Source organism: Barbus barbus (genome assembly GCF_936440315.1).
Source record: "Barbus barbus genome assembly, chromosome: 23".
Lineage (NCBI taxonomy): Eukaryota > Metazoa > Chordata > Actinopteri > Cypriniformes > Cyprinidae > Barbus > Barbus barbus.
This window is the reverse complement of record NC_136751.1, coordinates 8,925,946-8,951,789: the sequence shown is the minus strand read 5'-3', so window position 1 is coordinate 8,951,789 and position 25,844 is coordinate 8,925,946. Positions and strand designations below refer to the sequence as shown.

The 25,844-nt window shown below is 36.4% G+C and overlaps 1 protein-coding gene across 1 annotated transcript; it reads right to left on the bottom strand.

Annotated features, from left to right (window-relative positions):
• Window positions 1-1,009: 1,009 nt before the first annotated feature.
• ppfibp2a (PPFIA binding protein 2a) lies at window positions 1,010-25,199 on the bottom strand. The gene is made up of 22 exons (XM_079373551.1): window positions 25,130-25,199; window positions 24,832-24,963; window positions 19,049-19,204; window positions 16,245-16,337; window positions 15,905-16,016; window positions 15,078-15,110; window positions 14,617-14,678; window positions 11,189-11,264; window positions 9,201-9,295; window positions 9,032-9,099; window positions 8,908-8,950; window positions 8,716-8,757; window positions 8,369-8,498; window positions 6,245-6,377; window positions 5,997-6,116; window positions 5,737-5,884; window positions 5,436-5,547; window positions 5,171-5,259; window positions 4,942-5,064; window positions 4,686-4,811; window positions 1,810-1,998; window positions 1,010-1,711 (listed from the first exon to the last, which is right to left on the bottom strand). The coding sequence occupies exons 2-22, from the start codon at window positions 24,916-24,918 to the stop codon at window positions 1,508-1,510; spliced, it is 2,241 nt and encodes a 746-aa protein (XP_079229677.1). The 5' UTR covers window positions 24,919-24,963; window positions 25,130-25,199; the 3' UTR covers window positions 1,010-1,507.
• Window positions 25,200-25,844: the final 645 nt, after the last annotated feature.

Sequence of the window (25,844 nt, the reverse complement as noted above, 5' to 3'; positions counted from 1 at the left end):
CAGAATTTTTAAAAAACTCATCCCGCCCCTCCACACGCACACCCCTCCCCTCTGTGCTACCTGATCCCTCCCACCGGGAAATGACCTGAACAACGTCACTCAGTCAAGCAGGAGTAAACATGGAACAGAGATGTACCATGTGCGATGTCGGCTAACATTCCAATGCCGACCGGTAGCCTGATCATGTTGTCAGACTGATAAAAAGCTATTTATGTACACCACACCATAAAAGTATAAATAAATGCTTACCTGCTCAACAAAAAGTCAGCCATGTCAGCGTCGGTTTTAAGTCCAAGGTTTCTCTGAAGCTTCCTCCAACGGGCAATGGTTGACCCTATATTGATTCGGCTTTGAGTCCGGCGTTCTTCACATTTTTTTTTAATCTCTGCTCTTTCCTCAATTGACTTTCTCTTTCTTCTAACCTTGACTGTTGGGGCGAGCAGGGGCCGCTTGCTGCTGTCTGTTTGTTGGTTTTTCTCCATTGCTGAGTTGATGCTGCCTACTTTCGCGCGAAATTTCATGTCGCAGGAGGGGGCGGGGTGGGGTGCGGTGGGTGGAGACGCGAGTGGAACAGGGGATTGGATGAGAGCAGTTAACCAATGTAAGCTGTCCGGCCGGACAGCTTACATTGGTCAATTTCTCTGCGGGTGTACACCCAATAGAGTGAATGGATTTTTTTCATTCTTTTTTCTCTTCATATTATTAGGATTGTACTGTAGAACCATAACCAGCATCTAAACGAGGTTATTAATAATGAACAATCTTTGAAATCGTAGACCATAGCTTTAAGTAGATATTGTAAACATATATATATAAAAAAAACCTATCAGCAGATAATAAACATTGCAGTATTGGACATAAAAAAGTGGCACTGAGCAATTCCTAGTTTCTATACAGGCTTTAGAGAAACTCCACATCTGGGGGTGTTCCCATTGCATCACCCAGTGACACATATTGTGCCCTATTCAGAGAGCCAGGGGTTATATAAGCAACAGACACATTTCCTTTTAATTTAGTTACTAGTATTTTAATATTGCATTAATCGTTTGTTCAGGATGCAACAGTATTCTAAAGTGTTACTGGTTTATATATTATAATGCATCATTTCAATACGGCATACATGTTTTACAACAGTGTTTTCAAAGCATCTGTTCATATCATGAAAGAGAGAGAAAAGTAAATAAACAGTTTATTGGTCATTTCAAAACCTTTTTTTCCCTGCCAGGGATAGGTATAAATTATTCATTAAAAGCAATAAAATCAGGAAACTCAAATCAACTTGTCAATGTGAAATTTCAGCATTGGAACTACCTAAAGACAGACAGACAACAACAACAATAATAATTTCCAATGTTAAGAGCCCATGGTCAGTGATATCCAGCATTTCCAGATGATGCACTGAAGAAACAGTTCTGGGCTTCTCCTGATTGATGGTGTTAATGCTGTGTTACTGGCAGTAAGCACTGCATTGTTTGGCTAAGAATGGCTATATTGAAGACACAATGAATCAGTTCTTAGACCCAACCTGTTCCAGTCTGTCTGAGTCTTTGGCCAGGATGGGGCTGATGCCCCTGAAACTTCCATAAGGCCTCTTTGGTGTCCCACTCAGGCTTGGTGGGGTCCCTGTATCCATGGGGCAGATATAATCTGCTGATTCATCCATTCTGAGCTTTCTTAGTTGTCGGAAATGAGTAAAACCAAGCTTCTTTGGCTAAAGACAAAGAAATTAATAAAAATACAACATGACAAAAATGATACTTGCAACTTATATGTAGCATAAAATAGGTTATTTTGTTTGGAATATCATACCCTGACTTTGGCAGTGGTGGTAAGTGGTGCATGCCCACTGGCATTGGCAAACTCCTGTTTCTCCTGCTGGGCCTGAGGCCCCACCAGTGAGTTAAAGTTGGTGGCGAGGTGGCGTCTGAGGAGGGTTTTCTGTGGAGGGATGTTGAGCAGCATAGCCAAGGTCTCTGACTGAAAGCGAGGCTCCAGGATCTGATATGGAAATACATACAACTTAAAAGGGATATTTCATCCCAAATATTCATGATATATATTTTAATGTTACAGCTAAAGTAAAATCAGTTTGTTTAACACCCAGCCAGCAATGACATGTGGGGCCCAGATGAGGGCTTCATGGGCGGCAAATGTGGGCCCCATTATGGGCTTGCACCTGGGATCCACATGTCATTGCTGGCTGGGCATGATCAACTTAAAACAGATACAACTTAAAATAGATAAAACACCATACATAAAATCTTACTATGTGACACTGAAATAAGCATCCTTAAAAAACAACAAAAAAAAAAACACGTCAGCCCTTTTGTAAATATCAGAAAGGAGTTGAGGAGCAGCCTTTCAGCAGAAAGTTAGCCAATCAAAAATGCTCCCTTCTATGAGTAATTGTGTATTTGTCTTCATCTTTGTCCTGCAATAATGTGCCTGCAAACCTAAGTGTTTCAAGAGTGCTAATATAACTGTACAACAGCCTTGAGACTTCTCATTGTGTCATTCCACTTGTCTGTTGCATATTCCAAACAAAATCTTAGTCTGTGCATTAGTAACAAGGATTTTTCAGTGACTTTTCTGTACAAAAATTAATTAAATCATCTGGCTGATTCATTCAAAAACACTGATTCGTTCCGGAAACAGAACCAATTGAGCATGAATCTATAGATAAATAAATAAATAAAAAATAAATAAACTGTAGCAACAAAACAAACTACCTTAACAAACTGTGCACATTCGAACATGCACATGCAATTCAAAGTTAATTGATAAAAACTGTCCATGGCATTATTTTTTAAAACAAGCTAAAGCGTTGTTTCACAAGTGCTTAAAACATTTATCAGTATTGTAGTTTGAAGGTAGACAGCATAATGTTTTACAGTTCAGCCCTAACTGCAAAATAAAATAAATTAATAACAAAATAATATCTCAAATTCTCACATAAGCACTTATCATATAATTTATCATATACAATGTATGATATCTTATAAACACCTGCCCCTTGTTTTACCCCTCGTCAGTTCTAGTATATCTTCTTTCAAGTTCGTTGTCTAGTACTGTTTGCTGTCACACGGTTTCTCCTGCTATTATCCCTATTTGGATTATCTTTTATTTTGTTTTAATAAAATACCTGCCTCCTTGTCCTATTTGCCTCACTTGTCATGACAGATACAATGAATACAGTGCAGTGGATCTAGAAGCTGTCCATCTCTTCCTTCTCACCCAGAAAGATCACTTCTGACAACTTCTAGGACCTTGCCCACCAGACCCACTATCCTGACAGTGCACTTATTTATTTATTTTCTTCTCAATTAACAGTTGAAATAACAACAACTTCCTTTTTCAGTTTATGGATCCATCTCAGTCCAGTGAGCCTACGTCTCTGCCTTAACTTTCCAGACCAGCAGTGTGGCCCTGGATCTTCATCTCCTTGGCTCTGTCTAGGTCTCCACCTCTCCAGAATCCACCTCTTTTGGTCATCCCACTGGTTCTAGCTGGCATCACCATCAAGTCTGTGGCCCCTTTCACAGCCAGCTTCTTTGTGGCCTCTTCTCTTCTCACAGAGCTGGTGGTGGCAGAGACCTGGCAGGGGGTCTGTTCCACTGCCAACTCTGTGGCATCACCATGGACTCTTTCATCTGGGGGTCCTAGTCCTCCTTCCGGCCTCCCTAGAGTCATCTTCACCCCCTCCCACCACAGGTGTGTTTTTTTGTTTGTTTGTTTCTTGGAGTTTTAATTTGTATAACCTTGTTCTCATAACCGTGTTCCTGCTTTTCATGACCCATTGAGCTGATTTCTCACACCTGTTCCATGTTTTACCCCTTATCGTTCTACTATGTCTTGCCCCTTTTCAGTGCAGTTCTTTGTCTTGCATTGCCATGTGGTTTGATTATATTTTTGTTTTGTTTAATAAAATAGCTGTTTATACCTTCCTCTTTGTCCTATTTCCCTTCTAGTTGTAATGGCTGGACAAATCAGACACATTATATTTAACAAATAATCCAACAGACCCCTCAGCCAATAACTGGACAGGGTGCAGAGATGTCTGTGAAGCCATGACAAACAACCAGAGGCAGAACAGGCCTCTGGTTATCATAGCAGCAAGGACAGATTAAAACATTAAGACAGGTTTTATGGCCCAACGGAATTCACAAAGAGTTTTACACTCACTCAATTCACTTCAAAACAGACACATACTGCCCATAGAAAAGGACATCTTTCATTAATTCATAGCCAAACCTTTATATGAATGAACATTTAAATAAGCAGGTCATTGTGTGTATTATTAATGTTCTTGTATATTGCCTTTTGTGTTGTATACTGTTCTATGCATACTTTATGAACAAGTCATGTTGCAACTTTTCTCTCAGAGGGAGAGAACTCTCCTGACTTCTACTAAGTCAGAATAACATATTTGATGTTCGTCACTCTTCAGTCCCGGAAGAACATGATCACTATTCCAATACCATCAGCACTTCAAATCATCAAGACTTCCATCCGAGACTGCATCCGGATGCTTGTTTTAACGGCCAAGGCAAGTCGCGAGTGAAATTAGACAAACTTGGGGGTGGCGCATGTCCTAAAAGGTTGAAAACCCCTGGTATATATAATGTATGAGAACATTTAAACCTCATTAGCAGTAGTACTTTAATGACCAGTAAAAGCTGACTCACAATTAGACCTCCATGAACGCCGCTGCCTCTAAGGTTTGGAGCATATTCAGCCAAATCCACCGACCTCAACCACTCCATCACACGATGGTTGGACCACTGCACCACCTCAGAGGGAGATGTCTTATTCTGCAAAAAAAAAAATAAATAGAAATACAGTCTTTCGGTGTTTTTCAAGATTTATCCTTTGTGGAGATGTGAGTATCCTATATAATTCTGACGTTGAAATTGTGAGTTTTTAATCTGCAATTTGTCTTACTTCATCCCCTGGCCTGCGTCTCAGGCAGTTTGGGTTAAACTTGTTAACGTGGAGGACATGGATGGCACATTTAATGCTCAAGTGATGGAGCTGACTGGTGACTTTCAAGAACAAGAGATCATTCTGTAAGAAAAGAACATCAGTTTCTGAAGGGTAAAAATATGCGAATTTGAAAAATATTGTTACACGGCATTTTTAACATGGGGATAGAGGCAACTTTTGGTCTTACCACTGTTAGGTACTGTAGCATGCGGCCATCAACTTTGTTTTCATAGAACTGATCTTTGTACTGTGGTAAACCGACGTCATCAAGCCAACCTACAGATGAAAAATAGGGTAGTGAAAACATGCATTTATTTCAATACTGTCAATCTTTTCTTTTCTTTTCTTTTCTTTTCTTTTCTTTTCTTTTCTTTTCTTTTCTTTTCTTTTCACATAGCAAGCCACTTGTATTTCTTTCCAATCTAGCTAATTTTATTATTAGTAGTACATACGTGTAACCCAGATGTGATCCAGTTCTGAAGATTTCTCCATTGTCTTGTTGCTAAAAGCTCTGAGAGCCAATTGCAGCTTTTTTCTGTGCAGAGGATGTTTAATACAAATCTCCTGTTGAAAACGGTGCATACGAGTCATGGGAACTGTACTGTTTCACTAAGAATTTCATGCAGAACAGTGTATTTTTGTTGTTGATTAAAAAAAAAAAAAAAAACTATGGTTGATAATTTTACATCATGCAGAGTACACTAATATAAACCATAGGTAGCAACATATATAATATAAAATATAAAATGATACCTTCTCAAGCTCCTGTGGAGTGGCAGAGAGGAGGGTTTGTCCGCTGTCCACCCACTGACGTGCCAAACTGACATACTGCCCCAAACCAATGTCCTCCAGCCAACCACACACCTGCCCCGTCGTCCACTTAGAGAAAGGTGTGTGTGCACTAATGATGACAAGATAATAACATAATCAGATCAATAATAATTCTTTATCTGTATTGTTCTTTCAAAATCTATTGCACCTCTGGCCCTGTCTGTTTATGAAGGAAAGTTTACCGGGATGAGCATCCAGAATCAGGGGTTCGTGTTAGCCGAGGCCCAGCTGTGGCTCTGAACCCTCCTCTCTTGAACTGAGTGGGCTCAATGTCATCTGATAGCACACCTGTCCTCTTCATCCTCAATACAAACATGTCCTGTAAGATGCTTGTTTTTCATTGGTTTCACACAGAAACAGGGAAGATGCAAGTAACTGTAACATTTTCATAATTTAATATTGCAATTGTCAATGGTCATAATCAACTCACTTTCCCCAAAGTTTGCGTATGCTGCTATTTTTTACGTTTTCTTGTAACACAGGAGACTGCTGTCCAGAGTCAACTCCAGAAGACACTGAAGAAAGGTCAGAATTGGCCGTGTCCTTCATTTTCTCTGTAATTCCTTTGGGGGACAAAATAATAATAATAATAATAAAAGTCATTACGTATTGCTGAATGAAATAAATAAATGAATGAAACCAGCAACAGAACGCTATTTTGGTAAAAAAAAAAAAAAAAAGACATTATAAATAGGAGGCTCAATATGTGCAAATGTTGATTATACAATCTTATTTTATGTTATGTAAATATGTATTTTATTTATTTAGTCCCTCAGCAAAGAAAAAGACAACAGAAAAACATCATATAGACTTACACTGAGAATGAATGAATGTTTTTGTTACAGCATGTTATATTATTGCAGCATTCATTATGCAGTAAATGTAATTTATCAGAGCTGTAGAGTAGTTTTGAGGTAGGGTTATTTTTTATAATATTTTTTACTAGTTATTCATTAATGGCAATCTCTGTTGGAATTTTCCTTTAGTTATTTATGAATTACATAGCTTCTTGTGCATATCTTCCACAAGTGATAATAGCATGTGTTCAAAGACTGGGAATAGTTTGCACAGACAATGTAGAAGAGTGATTCTAATCCCATGGTAACAGATGCTAATGTTATATGCTATGGTTATACTTTTGAAATACAGTAATAATTGAATAATGAATTGCAGTTCAGCATGCTTGACTGCTATAGCTTTAATTGAAAGAACATTTTTCCATTCCTTATTACAAACTTAATTTATTTTCTTTTCTTTTCTTTTCTTAATTTATAATCTTTTTAAGGAAGATTTAATTTATTTTCTGCAGTAATCAGATACAGAAAACCATAGGAATGGTGCACTGGTAAAAATAAACTGGAATATTTATTTATATACAGTCAAAGTGTCTTTTTAAAATTCCAATACAGTGAAAAAGGGAGAAAAGGAGGGAGAGATTTGATTGTGGCAATCAGCCCTATTACAGTTTTAGTTATGATCTACATGTGTGAAATGTACATGCAATTACCAAAGACAAAGGACTTCAGGTCTTCAGGACTATTAGCTCATTGTTAGAGATTTAAATTAATGAAATGAAAGCAGCTGTGCTAATGGAGCATCAGAGACTAACAAAGCAGATTTGCATAGGCATGTCTCCAGTCTCCCTGCTTGTCAAAGCATGTTTGGGCATCTGGCAATGATTTGCCTCCCTTCAGTCGAGCTTCAGTTACAGGGTGGGTCCTGAACAGGTGGGGCCCATATGATAGATCTGGTTCCTGATGGATACCCTTTCATTAGAGTCCATCAAAGGCACAGGGTTTTAGGAATGGTAGAATGGTTTTGCTCCAAAATAGTGTGGAGGAATTATACATTCTAGTCACAAAAAAAAAATATTTCACCAGAGATGGGTGGGTTTGAGATCAAACACAAATATGCAGGGCTGGGAATCAAAATACTTGTTCTAATAATATAAAAAAATATACCTCTGCCATTTGCAATTGGTCTATGATTTGAGTTGCACAGACTCAGCTGGATTAGAATTAAATATCAAGATTATTTTTTAGTAAGGTAAATCCTTTCTAATTTCAGGTTTATAGTACCAGCTGTGATAAAAGTTGCACTTCACATGGCATTTAGATGGACTTTTCTGCAGTTCTTGGCCAGAACAAGCTCCAATATGGACCAGACTTTATGCCAATACACTGTTAAAAATAAAGGTGCTTCACAATGTCATAGAAGAACCTTTTTTGTGTAAACGGTTCCATAAACAACCTTCAACATCTGAAGAACCTTTATGTTTCACAAAAGGTTATTTGTGGTGAAAGAGGGATCTTCAGATTATAAAAAGGTAATAAAGAGATTCTTTAAAGAACCTTTAACTGAATGGTATTTCTAAGGCTTCGCTGTGAAGAACCTTTTAAGCACCTTTATTTTTTAAGAGTGTAGGCAAATTATACAAGATAACCTGTTCTCTGACAATTATCTTCAAAAGGTAAATACTAAATTATTATGATAGGCTTAAAATAATCAGCAGTGGCTTCAACACAGGACAAGATACTATGAAAGGATCTCATACCAAGGTTGATGTTTTCATCTTTGTTCTCTGGTGTCCTCTGGTCTGATGTGTCACTCGCCTCACTCTCTCCCTTCTCTGGGTGACTCAACACTGTTGGGCGTGTCGGATGTTTGTTATCAGCTGGTCGAGTCTATAAAAATGGGTGAGAAGTGAAGAGTAGGTATTGCTGGCTGCTGCAGACATGTTCAATCTTCAAAAGCCTCCTATTATAGCATCAGCATTAAACCACTGCCAATAACAACACGGCCATGATTTCAGTTATGTTGACATGTTTAGTTTTAATTCAAATAGAAGATTAAGAGTAAATATGATGACAGATTAATAACTTAAGACAATGATTTATATACCTCCTCTGAAAGAACAGGCTCTACCAGTTTCCCATCCACAGCCTAAAAAAATAGAGTGAATCACTAGAAAGAACCTTGGCATGTCAGCATCATTTTAGGATTTTATCAACTCTGAGTAAACCACACACACACAAACCATAAAGAAATAAATAAACAGCTATCAAATTAATTAGATTGGTTGTTTGGTCAAACCGTTTGTGCTGGGCTGCCTTCAAAGTCTTCTATACTGATGGACCTGAGGAAAACAACATCAATAGTTATATGTGACATATATTCTACTGTTTGAAATGAGGTTTGCATGTACAGACACTGTTACCTGGGGTTTGCATCTTTCTGAGAAGAAACTGAAGAAAACATCAGAGGAGATGAGCTACTAAAGGTCAACTTTATCAGAGACAAAAAAGAATAAGTTCAGAAATGGTTCAGGAAACAGTCACTCATACTCATGAACCTCAACACACACACACACACACACACACACACACCTCAGCATGAGCTTTATGTGTTAAAGTCTTCATCTTTACAGTCCCGTTCTGTTTTCCATCTTCGCTGCTTATCTCTGCTGATTTGTCTTCTGGGTCTGAGGAAGGCATCATTTACATATCATTAAGCTATACCCTATTAAAAATTAAATGTATTTAAAATACATTTATTTCATAAGTATAGTTCAAATCTATTAACATATTTACTGACAAATCGCTCAAAACTTACTGATTAAGAAATGCCACTATTGATAAAGATTTTATGAACTTTGACTTATATCAGTCTTTAAATGCAATATACAGTCATGGCCAAAAATATTGGCACCCTTGCAATTCTGTCAGAAAATGCAACCTTTCTCTCAGAAAATTGTTGCAGTTGCAAATGTTTTGGTACTCAAATGTTTATTTTTTTTTTGTTTGCATTGGAACAACAACAAAAACAAACAAACAAACAAACAAAAAAAACAGAAGAAAAGTCAAATCTGATACAATTCCACAAAGAATCCGAAAAATGGACTGGACAAAATTATTAGCACCCTTAACTTAAAGGGGGCAATGGCAATATCAACACAATGAGCCTCCAACTATGCTAGGGCGTCCCCATAGGTGACGCGCGCCGTCCTCGCCTGGATGGCGTGAGAAATTGGCAAGGGCTACCTGCCCAAGGACAGGGCAGGTTAAAGAAATTAGTAAATAAGAAGATCTGACTGGCCACACTTAACATTGGTAAGCTCAGGGGGCGCAGCCACGAACTAGCAGACGACCAAAGGAACCGGCAAGTGGACATTGCATGTATTCAGGAGACAAAATGGAAGGGAGCCAAAGCCAGGGACATCGGTGAGGGATATAAGATCATCTACTATGGCACCAAGACAACCCAAAATGGTATAGCTGTAGTCATCAGCCAACAATTCCGGGACAATGTCGTTGAGAGCATCACATGCTTGAAAATCAATTATTTCTTACAATTTTGACAAGCTGCCAATAATTTTGGCCAGTCCATTTTTGAGTTCTGTGTGAAATTTTATCAAGTTTGACTTTTCTTCTCTGTTTTTGTGTGTGTGTGTGTGTTGTTGCAGTGCAAACAAAATGACTGTATTGCCATGACTGTATTTAAAGTGTTCCTGAAGTATACTGAATACTTCAGGTATACTTAAGTATCAAATATACTTCAGCATATCTTTAGCTGTACTTTCGTCCACACAAAACAAGTGCATTGATTAAAGTACAAAATTATTTTTTTCCGATTTAGCAAACTTTCCCCCGCTTTCACAGACAAGGCTTGAGTCCCAGACTAAAATGCATGTTTGAGCTGTCGCAACTGAAAATATCTTGCTCTGACATAATATGTCAGTGTCATTGTTCTGTGTCAAGATGCACACCTGTAATGTTTTCTTCTAAGGCATTTTTATAAGTTAAATATCTTAATTTAACTTAGGCCTAGTCCTGGCTTAAGCTAAGCCCTGGTTGTGAAACCGGGCCATTTAAGTATACCAGTTTAGTATATTAAAAGTACAATTTCAGGGTATTTTTATTAAGTACAAAAATATGAAAAGGTATTTGTAGTATACTTAGCATGAAATAAATATATTTCAAATACAGTACATTTTAGTATATTTATTTTTCACTAGGGTAGCTATCTGGAATTCAATATTTCAACACCTGATCATAACTCCCAACAAGTGTGATTTAATTTGAGTTCAACAATCATTCGGTTTTGATTTAATCTCATTGACATTTCCAACAAACAATGCACTCTTCATTTAATGATTTCTAACTGATCAGCAAAAGGTTACTACTTAACTTAGAGTACAAATGAGCTTGTTAGAAAAAAAAAAAAACTCTGTTATGCACATTTTTTTTTTATGCATGATTATAGTGCCCTTTTTGTATTTTAAATATTTTCTGGCAAATCTCTATGAAATGGTTTCAATGGGTATATGACCATTGATTATCTGATAAAACACATCAAAAATAGTTTAAGAATTTACCTTGAACTAAAGTCATGATGTCATTCATTTGTCTGAATTTGCTGAGGAGGTGAGTGAGCTCTTCTATTCGACGATCCTGGGAAAAATATTAAAAATAAATGTTATATATATATATATATATATATATATATATATACAGGGGCGGTCCAAATCTTTATGGGGCGCTAAGCAGAATTTTATTTGGGGGCCCCTCAGTCCGGCCAATATGACTGGTTATTGTCAAAGCTTGATTATTCACACACTATAAATCTAACACACTCATTATCAGTTTTGTTTGTTGTAGCTGTGTTGCTTACATCATACCATTGTCTGCCTGCATGTTTTTACCCTTCTGTGATTTTTAATTGTAACAGTTGCAAACTTACAAGAGTGGTCAGGTGTTAATTTGCACTTTAACATTCATAAAAGTCTTAAAGTATTAAATGTCATACTTAATGTGGTGGTGTGCTGAAATGTAGCTAAATAAACCAGCAGACAATGCATTTACAGGACAGACTGTTACTTTAACAACATAAATATTAATTGAAGTTGTATTTGTATTACAAGTCATACTTTTTTATAATAAATATCAAACACAGCAGAGAGCATCTGTACATATAAAACAACTCCTAATCTATATCTAGCTAATTGAGGCATAATGATATTGGAATATAATAGCAAAGACGCAAAATGTAGACCAATGATTTTCAATCCTGTTCCTCGGGACCCACTGCTCTGCCCATTTTGCATGTCTCCCTTATCCGACACAGTCATTTGAGTTCATGGAGCTCTTTCCTAATGAGCTGATGATCTGAATCAGGTGTGTAAATTAGGGAGACATGCAAAATGTGCAGAGCTGTGGGTCTCCAGGAACAAGTTTGAAAACCACTGATGTAAGCTGAGGTAAATAATGTTAAGCTGTTATTAGTTTATGAAACAGAAGCTTATTTTTATTACAAAAATATATACCAAGGAAAGTTATTTTTACGCATAAGACAAAAACTTTAATCTAAAACTAAGTAAAATGTTATATTTATAATATATTAAGATGTCTATGTTAATATGGGGGAGGGTTAGTCGATCGATTTCAACCTTTTGATGCGCAGCGCTTTGGCTGGCGCTGAGCCAGAGAAAGACGAGCTCAGAAGAAAAAACAATGCCACAGTGCTTTTCATAACTGTTCAATGTTTTAAACCGAATAAAGTTTATTTTAGGTTTCAGACATTTAAATACACTTCAGTTAAGTAAAAAAAAACATTTATTTTTTTAAATAGGCTACGCACTGATTTCTATACACTGTAAAAAAAAAAAAAAAAGAAGTTGAGCCAACTTAAAATTTTAAGGCGACCAGCTTCAGCAGATTTTTGAGTTCTCTCAATTTATTTTTGAAGGAGATTTTCAACTTTTGGTTGTATAAACTTAAAACAACAAGTTGAGAAAACTCAAAAATCTGCTGAAGCTGGTTGCCTTAAAATTTTAAATTGGCTCAACTTTTTTTTTTACAGTGTAGAAAGCGCCAATAATAATCCTGACGAGATGTGCATGATAATCAAATTTGATTTAATAGCATAATATATAGTTATAAATCTGAATATATACATGTAAATTGAAAGCATCCTGACCAACTGCATCACAGTCTGGTATGGGAACTGCTCAGTTGCTGACCGCAAGGCACTGCAGAGGGTGGTGAAAACTGCCCAACGCATCACAGGGACACCACTTCCTGCCATTGAGGACGTCCAGAGAAAACGCTGTTTACGTCAAGCTCGCGGCATTCTTAAGGACTCCTCTCACCCTGACCATAGACTGTTTAACTTACTGCCCTCTGGGAGGCGCTTCAGGAGCCTCCGAACAAAGACCAGCAGACTCAGTAACAGCTTTTTCCCTACAGCTGTCTCCCTACTGAACTCTGCCTGATGATACCCCCTCACACACCACTACAAACTCTCCACCCCTCCCCATCACTAAAAAAAAAAACAATCTACACACTGAGTACTATGTACTGGACATTTTTATTTTCTATGCACTTTCAATGTTCATTGCACTAGTGTTTATATATCTTCATATATAAACACTTCATATCCATTTGTAATTATGTTCATAGTTTTTGCTCATAGTGTACATACATTTACTGCATAATCCATCTGTATAGTATGTTCATATCACCCATCTGTATATCATACTGATAGTATTTAAAAATTGTAAATTATGTCCATAGTACTGCCTTATCTGTATATTTCTGTACATATGTAACATATTGTAGGCACTGTATATCCTGTACCTCTGTTTATTGCACTTCTGGTTAGATGCTAACTGCATTTCGTTGCCCTGTACCTTACATGTGCAATGACAATAAAGTTGAATCGAATCTAATCTAAATTGTGAATATATAGTAGTAAATCTGAATATATAGTTGTAATTCTGAATATATAAAGGTAAATCTGAATATATAGTTATAAGTCTGAATATATAGAAGCACATCTGAATGTATTTTCACAATTGTTATTGCTGTTCATTGTAGTTTATTGACACTGTAACTAGAATATTTTAATTTAGTAGAACAGCTAGAATAAGCAAATTTATATCAGTTTAACTGAGAACTAGTGAATTAGAATCAAATCAAATCTGAAAATCAGTGTCAATATCAAGCCCTATTAATTGTTCATACAAATGTAGTGATTGTTATAAACTGTACACAACTGTCTCATAGGTTGTTTATATACAGAAAAATAGTAAGAATCTATTTCCTAGATTGGAAAGGTGAATATGCTATTGTTTTCATTTCTAATCATGATTTCCTTAATTTCCTTGTAGATTAAATCTCATTTTGCTTGTAAGGACTCTAACTGTTGTGCCTAGTATTGAAGCAATCAATAACTCCAGCTTACTTCCGGGTGTGCAACTGGGCTACTACATCTGTCACACTTGCTCTCAAAGGCCATTCAGAGCACTGAGCAGCTTCTCGCTGTGAATGGCACACTGCCTGTCCAATGTGAGCTTCTTGAAAGGCCTAAATCTATATATTCACAATTTACATTCATATATTCAGAATTACAACTATACATTCAAATTATCTTCTATATATTCACAATTTACATTTATATATTAAAATTCATAACTATATATTCAGATTTACTTCTATATATTCAGACGTATAACTATATTTTCAGATTTATATGTATATATTCAGAATTATAACCATATATTCAGTTTTACATAATATATTCAGGCTTATAACTATATATTCAGATTTACATTTAAATATTCAGACAAAACAATATATTCAGACTTATAACTATTCACAATTTACATTTTATATATTCCGATTTTTATATAATTATTTCCTGTTTGTACCTCATAGTATATATATATATATATATATATATATATATATATATATATATATTGTTTTTTTGTTTTTTATGTTTAAAGTAAAACAAAAAGAACACCTTTTCCTCATTTGCTGCAATAAGTGATTCCATTCCTGTCTTTAGACTTTGCAGCTCCTGATCTGTTGACAGACAAAAAAGAAAGAAAGAAAGAATATATTCAAGATCTGCAAGATTGTTTACGGTGTCAAGTAACAGTCTAGAATGTCATAAACCTCACAAATGTTTAAGATCTACTACCCTGAACATAATTAAAGTACACAGACATGGAAAACAGGAATTACACTGATCTTACTTTTCCAAGGAAAGCCAAGTGGAGCAATAAATGGTTATGACTTCATTTTAGAGTCACCAGTTCACAAGACACTTACACAGGCATGAGTTTATGGGGTCACATAAAACAATGAAACAAGTGAGAACTTACACAATCAAATGCAGAAATGGGTTTTATGTACGCAGATGAATTCTGCATTAATCTTTCTAGCAATTTATGTGAAGTTGTGTAATATAAACAAGCTTACGTTTGGTGTTGAGTCTCCTTCTGTATATCTCCTCTAATGGTGAGTGAATGGTAGTAAGGAAAAAGAACCATTGTTAGCACACCACACAGCAGACACATATGGCAATTACTAATAACTCCTGTTAACATTAGTGATTGACTGAGAAGTACTTTTCAAAGGCTAATGCCAAAATCTAAAGAGCAGGGCAGCTAATGGCCAGTTTAATAAAGATACAATTTAAAGGTTAAGTGTGTAATTGCAGTGCCACTGTAACAGCAGAAAAGGGAATTACAAGAATAATGACAATGTGCTCCCAAAATCGTGTGCTGTCAGTTTATGCACTATATTTGATGAAGAACTTACTTCTCGGCCATTATTAAAGTATGTTCTATAAAGTCTGCAACATCAGCCATGCTTTTCAGAACCTCTGCAGAAGCAGTAAGTCGCTTAGGTATGGTTTACCTACTATTTTATGAACACTGCATTTTTGGACATACTACTCATATTGCTATTCATACATAGTACTGTATGTAACTAACAACATCTGTATGCAAAAACTGAATGGAATGCATGCATTCCCTGAACTCTCTCACTGTCTGTCATTAGTCGGACAAACAACTGATTTAAAAACAGCAGAACTAATACTTTTGCCACTTAGCCAAGTGCACACAGTTATGGGACAAATATCTCAAATGGAGAAATATTGGCTTATCACTAATTAACATGCATTAACATGCACAACTAATTAGACACAGCTGCGAAAAATACAAAGAGCTAAATTGCCTTTAACATTAGTATTGAATGCATCAAGGCAGGCCTTTAGATGGATTTGAGAGAGAAAGCAGTACCTCTTTCTGCGCTGTCTACAGACACTGGAGCTCTGGAGAGCAGCTGAGCATGTAGACTCTCTATCTCAGAGTTCTTACAGCTCAACAGCTGCTGTAAACTCATGATCTCTGCCTGAGAGAGTAGAAACACGTCATTACGATATAGCCACAAATTTAAAAATAAATTAAAATGATCTGCATTAATAATAATCATAGTACATGTTTACAAGAGTATTAAAAAGGACATTATAGAGAGCAGAAACACTGCTACATTGACCACAGTTGATCACAACATGAGCTACATTGGAATATTTTCTGTGAACAACTTTGGGAAAAAAATTGTGCATTTGTGTGGCAGTACCTGTGTCACTTTGAGCTTCTGCTCATACTGCAACTTCTCCTGTTCCAGCTCGTCAACTCGATGCTTGAGCATCTTGAGCTCCTGAAGCAGGTTCTGTGTAATAATGCACACACCAATAATGAATCATTTTATATCGGAATATATAATGTTCCCATGTAAAAAAAAAAAAAAAAAAAATTATATATATATATATATATATATATATTCACATTGCTGTAATACGTCATGTTACCATTGTCAATTTAGGCAGGGTTGTCCAATCCTGTTCCTGGAGAAATACCTTCCGGCTGTCACATGTATGTTCAGGTCTGTTTCGGGGTTTTTTCTAGTATTCTTTGTTCCTGTGTTTGACCGAATATATTTGGTTCCAATTTTCCCACCACTGGTTAAGCCACTGGTTAATTTATATTGTTTCAGATAACTGTATTTCACAGATGTTTCTGCTTACCCTGATTAGTTCTCTGTGTATTTAATCCCTGCACTGTAAAAAATCCAACTTTCGAAAAGTTCTACTAACCAATGTAAAAAAAGTAGCCTGAACAAAGAATTTTTAGTAGGAGAAGTCAGTTTAATTTTTTGTGTGAGCTGAACAAAAATACTCTAAGCATGTCGCTAACAAAAGTTGTTTTGTTTACCTTACTTAGATACTCAAGTATTTGTTGTAAGTATTCACAACATATCCAAATGTTCTCCCAACTTTTCAAATTGAGTCATCTGAATAAACAATTTTACATTGAACAACATTGCACAAGTTCCCAGCATGCATTGCAGCTTGAAAACATTTTATGTTAATTATTACTAAAATATTATAATTGTTTTACATTTTACTGGCTTAATGTATGCTCCTGCTGCTGTTGTCACTGTCAGTTAGCTGTCATGTGGATTAGAGTTCATATTTTACTGATTTAAAATTTGTTGATCCTCACCATGGTTGAGAATCGTGTGCTGAGGTACTGTATATGTGCATCTCATTGTAATTTGTTAATTACATTTGTCTATTAACATAAATGTTTGCTTTTAGTTTTAAAAGACAAATGCCACCCATATTATGTAGAAGGCTTCGAAAACAAACGCATATTTAAAAGAAAAAGGATTGTCAAAAAAGATTAGCATTGCTAAATGCTAAAACATATTTAGTTGCTCTAACAGATTTTTTAACACTCAGTAAACTGACTTTTATTCATTAGATGAACTAAAGTTTTTAAGTTGTCGGTTGCTTGTTGAGTTAACTTAAAAAGTTGAATGTGATAGGTTGCCTTATTTTTGTGAGTTAGGTCAACTTTTTTTTTTTTACAGTGTGTGTTTAGTACAGTGTATCTGTCCATTATTTTCACATTCTTTTTTTGTTGTCCAGTCTCACGTTTCATGCATCCTGAGTTTTGTTTAATAAATTTTTATATAATTGCAAATAGATCCTGCTTCAACTGCTACTTTTACAACCAACTGTGACAGCAGAGTCTAGGTCCAACCCTACACCAACACACCTGTCTTACTTACCTGGTTCAGGTGTGTTTCATAACAGTAGGGTAGGAGCAGAACTTTGCAGGAAGGAGGATCTCCAGGAACAGGGTTGGGCACCCTTCTGTTAAATAATAGAAGGGATTAAACAATATAAAATATTTTTTAAGCAATTAAGACATAACCACAGCCCCAAAAAACTACTGACAGTTAAGAAACAGATAATAGGTTCTGGAAGTAAAAGTCACATTCAAATCTTCATAAAAATATGTTTATGCACCACCAATCATTACAAGACCATCCCAGAATGTCTTAAGCAATGATATATGTTAACGTATAAGCTATTAATTTGATTGAAAATTAATATTTTAATAGCCAAATTCCAGGTGTAGAATTACATTATCCAAAATTATTTAAACAAGTGCTTACTCAATTAGAAAATTTACTTTTAAGATTGCAATGGGAAATGCATCTAGCGAGATTGTTTTGTCAGGCTATCTAGATAATGTTAGCTAGTGACTGCATATATGATATTGGATTTTGTAGTGCTAGAACATAAACACAGCAATAAGTTGTCTGTCAAGAAAATGCATTTTAAAAACTACAACAACAGCAGCAAAGCACAGACTAATTAAATTACACAGTTTACAGTACTTGATCCCAGTAAGATGCTTGCAAAAACACAACACCTGAAAAACAGTTAATTCTAAATGTTCAAATGGTTAAATATTAAATAAATAAATAAATAAAAATATAATAATTCCAGGACAAAAGCTCAGTAAATGTGGGTGGTCACTGATGAGCTCTATTAGAGATCATACAAACACTGTTGATCAATAACAATGCATAATTATAGAAAGAGGGCATCCATTTATACAAAACAATTCTAACTCTTACACTTTATTTTTATTGTTCATGTCCACTTTAGACATTCTAATAAATATAAGTAACTTTGCAACTACATGCCCACTAACTATCTTTAGAGTATTAGACTATTAGGTTAGGGTTTGTAGAATAATATATACTTGCAAAATTATTACAGTTAGCATAATGCTTGTTGAAGGACCATCAACATAAAATTTGAGCAGATATTAAGCAGACTGTCTACTAATACTCTTATTGACTGGTAGTTGACATGAAGTTGCAAACTTGCTTATAGTCAACGGAATATATAAAATGGACCGTCAGAAAGTGTTACCAATTTGGACACCAATTCATAAACACAAACAATGTTTTTGCAGATTACAGTCTATGACTTTAAACCTGTCAGATCCAAGGGGTGCCTACAATTTTTTTTTCAACAGTGACCACAGTTCCACATAAATGTGTCCAGGTCTCAGACCCACCGCTGGCTTTGGCTCAGTCAAAGAGGCATGTGCTGTCTCACTGCCACAACCTTCCTCTGGGACCATCTCCGCTGGCTTCTCTTGGATCTTACTAGAGATCTCCTGCCGAATCCTACACATCTGCTCCTGAAGCTCGCTAATCAGATTCACTACACTCTGTCAGAAGGGAATAGCAATAGGGAAGAAAAGATAAAAGAAGGTAAGAGAAAGAAGCAGACATGCAGTGGTTTCCTCCTGTCTGTGTTCTTCAGGTTGCTTGAATAATTAGATTATTAACTCACTTGTCTCCTTTATGTATTCTAGATGAAACCTCTGATATATCCTTTCCTCCAGTCCTTTTCTCTTCCCAACTATTATTATGTATGGTAACATAATGTACAACCCGAATTCCGGAAATGTTGGGACGTTTGTTTTTTATGTTTTTTTTTAATTTTTTACTTTAATAAAATGAAAACTAAAAGACTTTCAAATCACATGAGCCAATATTTTATTAACAACAGAACATAGAGTAGGCTACATAAAAAAAAATTCAACAGATACATTTTACACTTTTATCCACTAAATGAGCTCATTTCAAATTTAATTTCAAACTGGAGAAATCTCTGTACATAAGGGCGAAGAACTTTGTTGGATGCCCGTGGTCTTCAGGTCCTCAGACGACACTCATCGGCATGATTCTGTCATTGGCATTACTAAATGGGCCCAGGAATACTTCCAAAAACCACTGTGGGTAAACACAATCCACCATGTCATCTGCAGATGCCAACTAAAGCTCTATCATGCAAAAAGGAAGCCATATGTGAACATGGTCCAGAAGCACCGTCGTATCCTGTGGGCCAAGGCTCATTTAAAATGGACTATTTCAAAGTGGAAAAGTGTTCTATGGTCAGACGAGTCCAAATTTGATATTCTTGTTGGAAATCATGGATTTCGTGTCCTCCGGGCTAAACCTTCCTGCGTGTTATCAGTAATCAGTTCAAAAGCCAGTATCTCTGATGGCATGGGGTGCATAAGTGCTTGCATGTTTTGAAAGGCACTTTTAAAGCTGAAAGGTATATAAAGGTTTAAGAGCAACATATGCTCCCCTCCAGATGATGTCTATTTCAGGGAAGGCTTTGTGTATTTCAGCAGGACAATGCAAAACCACATACTGCAGCTATTACAACAGCATGGCTTCATAGTAAAAGAGTCCGGGTGCTGAATTGGCCTGCCTGCTGTCCAGATCTTTCACCTATAGATAACATTTGGTGCATTATAAACGACCATGACCTCTTCAGCAGCTGGAAACCTATATCAGGCAAGAATGGGACCAAATTCCAACACCGAAACTCCAGAAACTCATAACCTCGATGGCCAGACATCTTCAAACTGTTTTGAAAAGAAGATGAGATGCTACACCATGATAAACATGCCCCTGTCCCTACTATTTTGAGACCTGCAGGCATCAAATTTGAAATGAGCTCATTTTGTGCATAACATTTAAAAATTTCTCAGTTTAAAGGTGGGGTATGTAATTTTTAAAAAAGTACCAAACTAAATTTTAGCTAATCAGCAGTAAGGGCCGTGTCTACTCATGATGTGGAGGAGAAAGCGTTCATTAAACAGCCGAGCCGAGCGACAGAAAGATAGAGATGGTGGATAAAAAAACAAAAGAGGAAAATGTCTGTGGAATGATAAGGCAAGAATTAGGACCCGTGTAAATATCGGATCAGCTTTCCAGCGCTGGAGAGAACTCAAGGAGCGGAAGGCCTGCGCTCGGAAACCGAGGTTGATTTGGTTTTTCTCGATAGGTGTCTAACGCCGTGTCTACACCGGACGCGGCGTGCTGCAACAGCTAATGTCTGCCTACACTGGACACGATAAAGCGACCGTTGAAAATCATTTAAAATTTGTGTCAGCACGTCATAAATAGAATGAGGCAGCAGTTTTCTGTTGGTAATTTGTCATATCGAACCATGCAGCATCCAGTGTAGACAGCATCACTGACTATAATGACTTCTATAGTATTTTGTCGCGCAGCTCGCGTCGGTCCGGTGTAGACAAGGTGTAAACATTGGTTTTGCTTTGTTTCACAGAACTAATCGTTGCCTGGGTTGCGTAGGCTACGTAGGTGTGGTGTGAAGCTATCAAAATAGGGGTGGTACCCTTTTGGGGTAGGGGCGTGTTTGTTTTGGTGACTTCAAATATCAACATTGACTTCTAGAAATCGTTCACCTTTAAAGGGGTCATCGGATGCAAAATTCACTTTACAAGTTGTTTGAATATAAATGTGTGTTGAAAGTGTGTTTACACATCCATCCTATAATGATAAAAATCCACCCAGTGTTTTTTTTTTTTTTTTTTAATCCCTATTTTAAAATCCCCTTTCTCAAATCAGGCTGTTCTGAGAATCCTGTCAGAAAGTCGTAGTTCTGTACAGACCACTCCCACGAGAGTTGATTGACAAGGCCGTTTTACATTAGACCCGCCCTGAGTGAGCTGAGAGAGCGGTCTGCCATTGTGTCAGCTCCGGTGCAGGGGAAGACAAGATGTCTCAGATTAAGCGATTTAAGTGTTTTTTTGTTGGATGTAATAATGAATATAGCAGTCGTCATTTACTTCCGACATCTGAGCCGCTGAAGACGCAGAGGATTAACATTACTTTCGCTTTGAAGTGAATGCGCCGATCCCCGATCTACATAAATGCTTCTATGTTCACCCGAATAATTTGTGATCCAGCTTTATCTACAGAAGTGAGTATAAGGGTTTTTATGAATCTTTGCAAATCGCCTTTCCTAATAATGTGCTAGTTTCGCGGCTGATATATATAGATGCCTCATTATGGACTGTTTCTATGGGCCGTGATACGTAAGCCATCCACCATTTTTGGAACGGTCTGCGAATCTTTGAGCACATTGACTGTGTGCGTCTGCAACAGCAAGTTATATGCTTGTATATCTTAGAATATTCATTGTTTATTATGGTGAATGCAAGATGGCTGACGCGTCAACGTATCTGGAGCGGTCGAATAGGGAATCTATACAGATCTATGGACTGCACATCACTCCACGGAAGAGAGAGGCGGAGTCAGCAGAGCTCATTAGGATTTAAAGCAACATGGACTAGATCAGCATTCTGAAAACCGAGCTGATTTTTACAGGGTAAAGGTGATTTTTTTCACTACTACAGAGAAATTTTAACCAAAGTATGTTATAGACTTTTCATTAAGACCCTAAAGAATCATATCAACTTGTGTAAAATGGGTATCCGATGACCCCTTTAAACATTTGTTATGTTTATCTATGTTCTATTGTGAATAAAATATTGGCTCATGTGATTTTAAATTATTTTAGTTTTCATTTTATTCAAATTTAAAAAAATGTCCCAACATTTCCGGAATTCAGGTTCTAATATGAATAAATATCAGTCAGTGTCATTACACATAAACACAGTTTAGTACCACTACAAACAACAGATTCATAGTTTAAATATAATTGTTATATATTTTGCCAAATGGAACTTTTACATAGTCACTGGAAGTTGTTTCTCTAGACTGATGAGGTCTCAATTCATTACCGCATCTATTTCTGTACATTATGGGGACAAAGTAGGTTAACTACTAAAGGTTAACCTGTGTGTTTGTGTGTGTTAGATTAACTCTTCAAACAAACTAAGAAACTTAAACATACTAGTTTAAAATAATATAACAATGTTACATAAATGCTCCTAAATGTCCCATTAAAAACAGAAATTAAGACTTTAGTTTAAGGACCAATTTTCGCTATTAACTAGTTGCCTATTAGCATGTAGCATACTAGCATACTGGCTGTTTAATAATACTTATAAAGCACAATGTCTTATTCATTACCATATTTTAGTTCCATTAATCCTACTCTATAACTAAACTTAACAACTACTTGCTAAATATTAATAAGCAGCAAATTAGGAGTTTATTGAGGCAAAAGGCGTAATTCTGTACTTACTTAATAGCGAGAATTGGTCCCCAAACTAAAGTATGACCGATCAAAAATTGTCTGTCATTTTATACTCTACAAATTTCATGGATGCCATTTTATACACTACACTAGTCTTCTTTTTTTTTTTTTTTTTTAACAAGGTGAGAACTCAATAACCAAAATTATTAAAAAGTAATGCATAATCATGAGAGCATGCTGGTTTCTTACAAATTAGTGTTTCTTTCATTCTGCTTTTCCAGGACACTTTGTTGGTTTAATACAATGGAACATTTCAGGATCATTCATGAACATCATTCAACAGCTCATCTACTAGTCTTTTAAACAAACCACAATGAGAAAACTTGTTGTCTGCTCCTATCAGCCTGGGCTTTCTGAAATATTATTTTAGACGAGTAAATATCTCACTGACCCATTTCGCACAAGCCAAGTTCTCAAATATAAGAGCTTTTGTTAAAGAGCCAAGTAACTAAATTTATTTTCCAGGATATACAGTACTGTATGAGTAATCATGATTTGAACACAAACCAGCTTCCAATGTGGTGTTTCAAATAACTTCATCGTCTGGGTACTAATCTTTAAAAACATATCAAGTTAACTCACAATTTAATGCATAAAACTGTCCTTAGCTAAGGAACTTGGCTTTCCTGTGTGAGGCTTCATGACCTATAATAACCACTTAACTTTTAGTATGTCAGGCACCAAAAGTTGTGACAAAAATAACTAACTTTCAAAAGCAAAGACAGCCATGAAGTTTATAAAATAAAATAATAATAATAATAATAATAACCTGTCAAACACAGACTCCTGTAGCATCTTTTACAGCAAAGGAGCCTGTGTTCTAATAAAAGTTAAAAATCATGTACTCTCTCCAGCACGTGGATGAAGGAACTTTCATGTGAGACGCCATGTGACACCAACAACATGGTAAACTAGATGGTAAACTGGCCTATCTATAGCAGGTAGAAAGCCAGGACCTTGTGAGTGAGTGAGTGAGTGAGTGAGAGAGCGAGAGAGAGAGAGAGTGGCATGCCGCTGGAATGCTCACGAGTGGATTGGTGCCATTTTTTAACTGTGTGAAGCCAAGCAGTTGTCAGACATCACGCTGAGGTCATTCTTAACACTCTATCCTTGCTAAAAACACTCTGGCTGTTTGTCATTTAGACTAGACTGCTCAAGACCATTACACAGAAATTTGTTCTGCTTGTATTGCATGAGGCCCATAATGGTTAAATGAAAGGTACACAGCCCCACAAACACACACAGTGTATGCCAACACATCATAATGTCAGAGGAAAGGTATATTTTAGATCAACCAGTTATGTCCCGCAGTAGTTACTTTGAACATAGTAATTACATGAAAGTAGCAAACTGTAAATTATTTGACACTAATTGTTTGATGGTCAAAACAGCAGCTTTTTTTTAATACATAGCCGAGTTTACAAGACTTTAAGAGACAAGACTTTAAGTTCACAAGACAGATACATTTACTAATATGTGGCGCTTTTGAGATTATTGGTCAAAAACTGAGCCCACCTGGTCCCTTAACAGTTTTTTTTTTTTTTCTTACATCTCATATAATATCAGTGCCACCCTGCTCCAGATCTGTGGTAAAAGTGGACCTGTGCAATTCACAAGTTCTATGTTATATATACTGTATATTTTATGTCTATATAATTCAATATACCACATACCCACTGGTTGTAGCCTAAATAAGTTAGCTTCAGGGGGGTATAAGACCACATTGTTTCCATATTATGTTTTTACTTCACTCTGCATATCACAATCAGAATCTGTTGAGTTTTATCTTAGATTCCATAAGAGTTTTACCTCAGCTTTATGTTGTCTCTCAGCACTCTTGATGTGTTTCTCTTCCATGTTCCCCAGCTTCAGTTTTAGACAGCACACTTCCTCCATCAACCCCAGCTTCTGTGACTCTAGAGAACTCCTGTTCAGAAGCTCCTATGAGAGTCCACACATAAATGCAAGCACACACACACATGCACACAAATAAAGGAAACTAAGTAACTGTACTATTAAGGAGGCACAAAGTCTGTTCAAAATCTCTGTACTTTGCTGTCCCACAATGGCTAAATATACACAGGTTATGAGGGCTATATTTACCCACTTCTCTTGCAGGGACTGACACATGAGAGAGAGCATGAGACAGAGCTTGAGTGTTCTGATCGTGGTGGGAAAAGCGCATTACATTTGAGCATAGTAAATAGAATGGGTGTTAAATTACCAACACAGATTCAAAGCTAAAAAATAAATAAATAACACTAAATACATATTTTTGGAACTCGGATGATAGCAAATATTTAAACATCAGAAAGTGTATACTTAAATTTTGTTTGGCACAACCTACCTGTGTGAAACAGTATTTTCCCATGTGAAGACCATCAAATCCAAATAAACATCAACTCTAAGTAAAGATCACCTGAATGCTTGTTTTAAACATGCCACCAGCAGCTACAGCCCTGCTTACAATAGACTAGCTGATTTGATTCAGTGCAAATCGACTGAATAAGCGGTTGATTTCCATAAAACTTTGAGAACCCTTGGTGTAAAACATAAAAGCAGCGTCTTGCCTTCTTTGATCTTGATGGTTAAAATCAGACACTGAACGGGAATCTATTTCACAATACAGAAGCCCAAAAAAACATTTCAAAATGTCAGTAGCTTGTGCTGAGGAGTTTTACGTGAGCTTTGAGTCTTTCAAAGACGGCATATGGAAAATATTAAGCCCATGTCACTGGAATAGGATTTGCCTTTGAAGGCCAAAACCTCAATGACCACAGGCACATGCCCTGAAAAGTTTTCCATCTGAAGACTGGAGATTT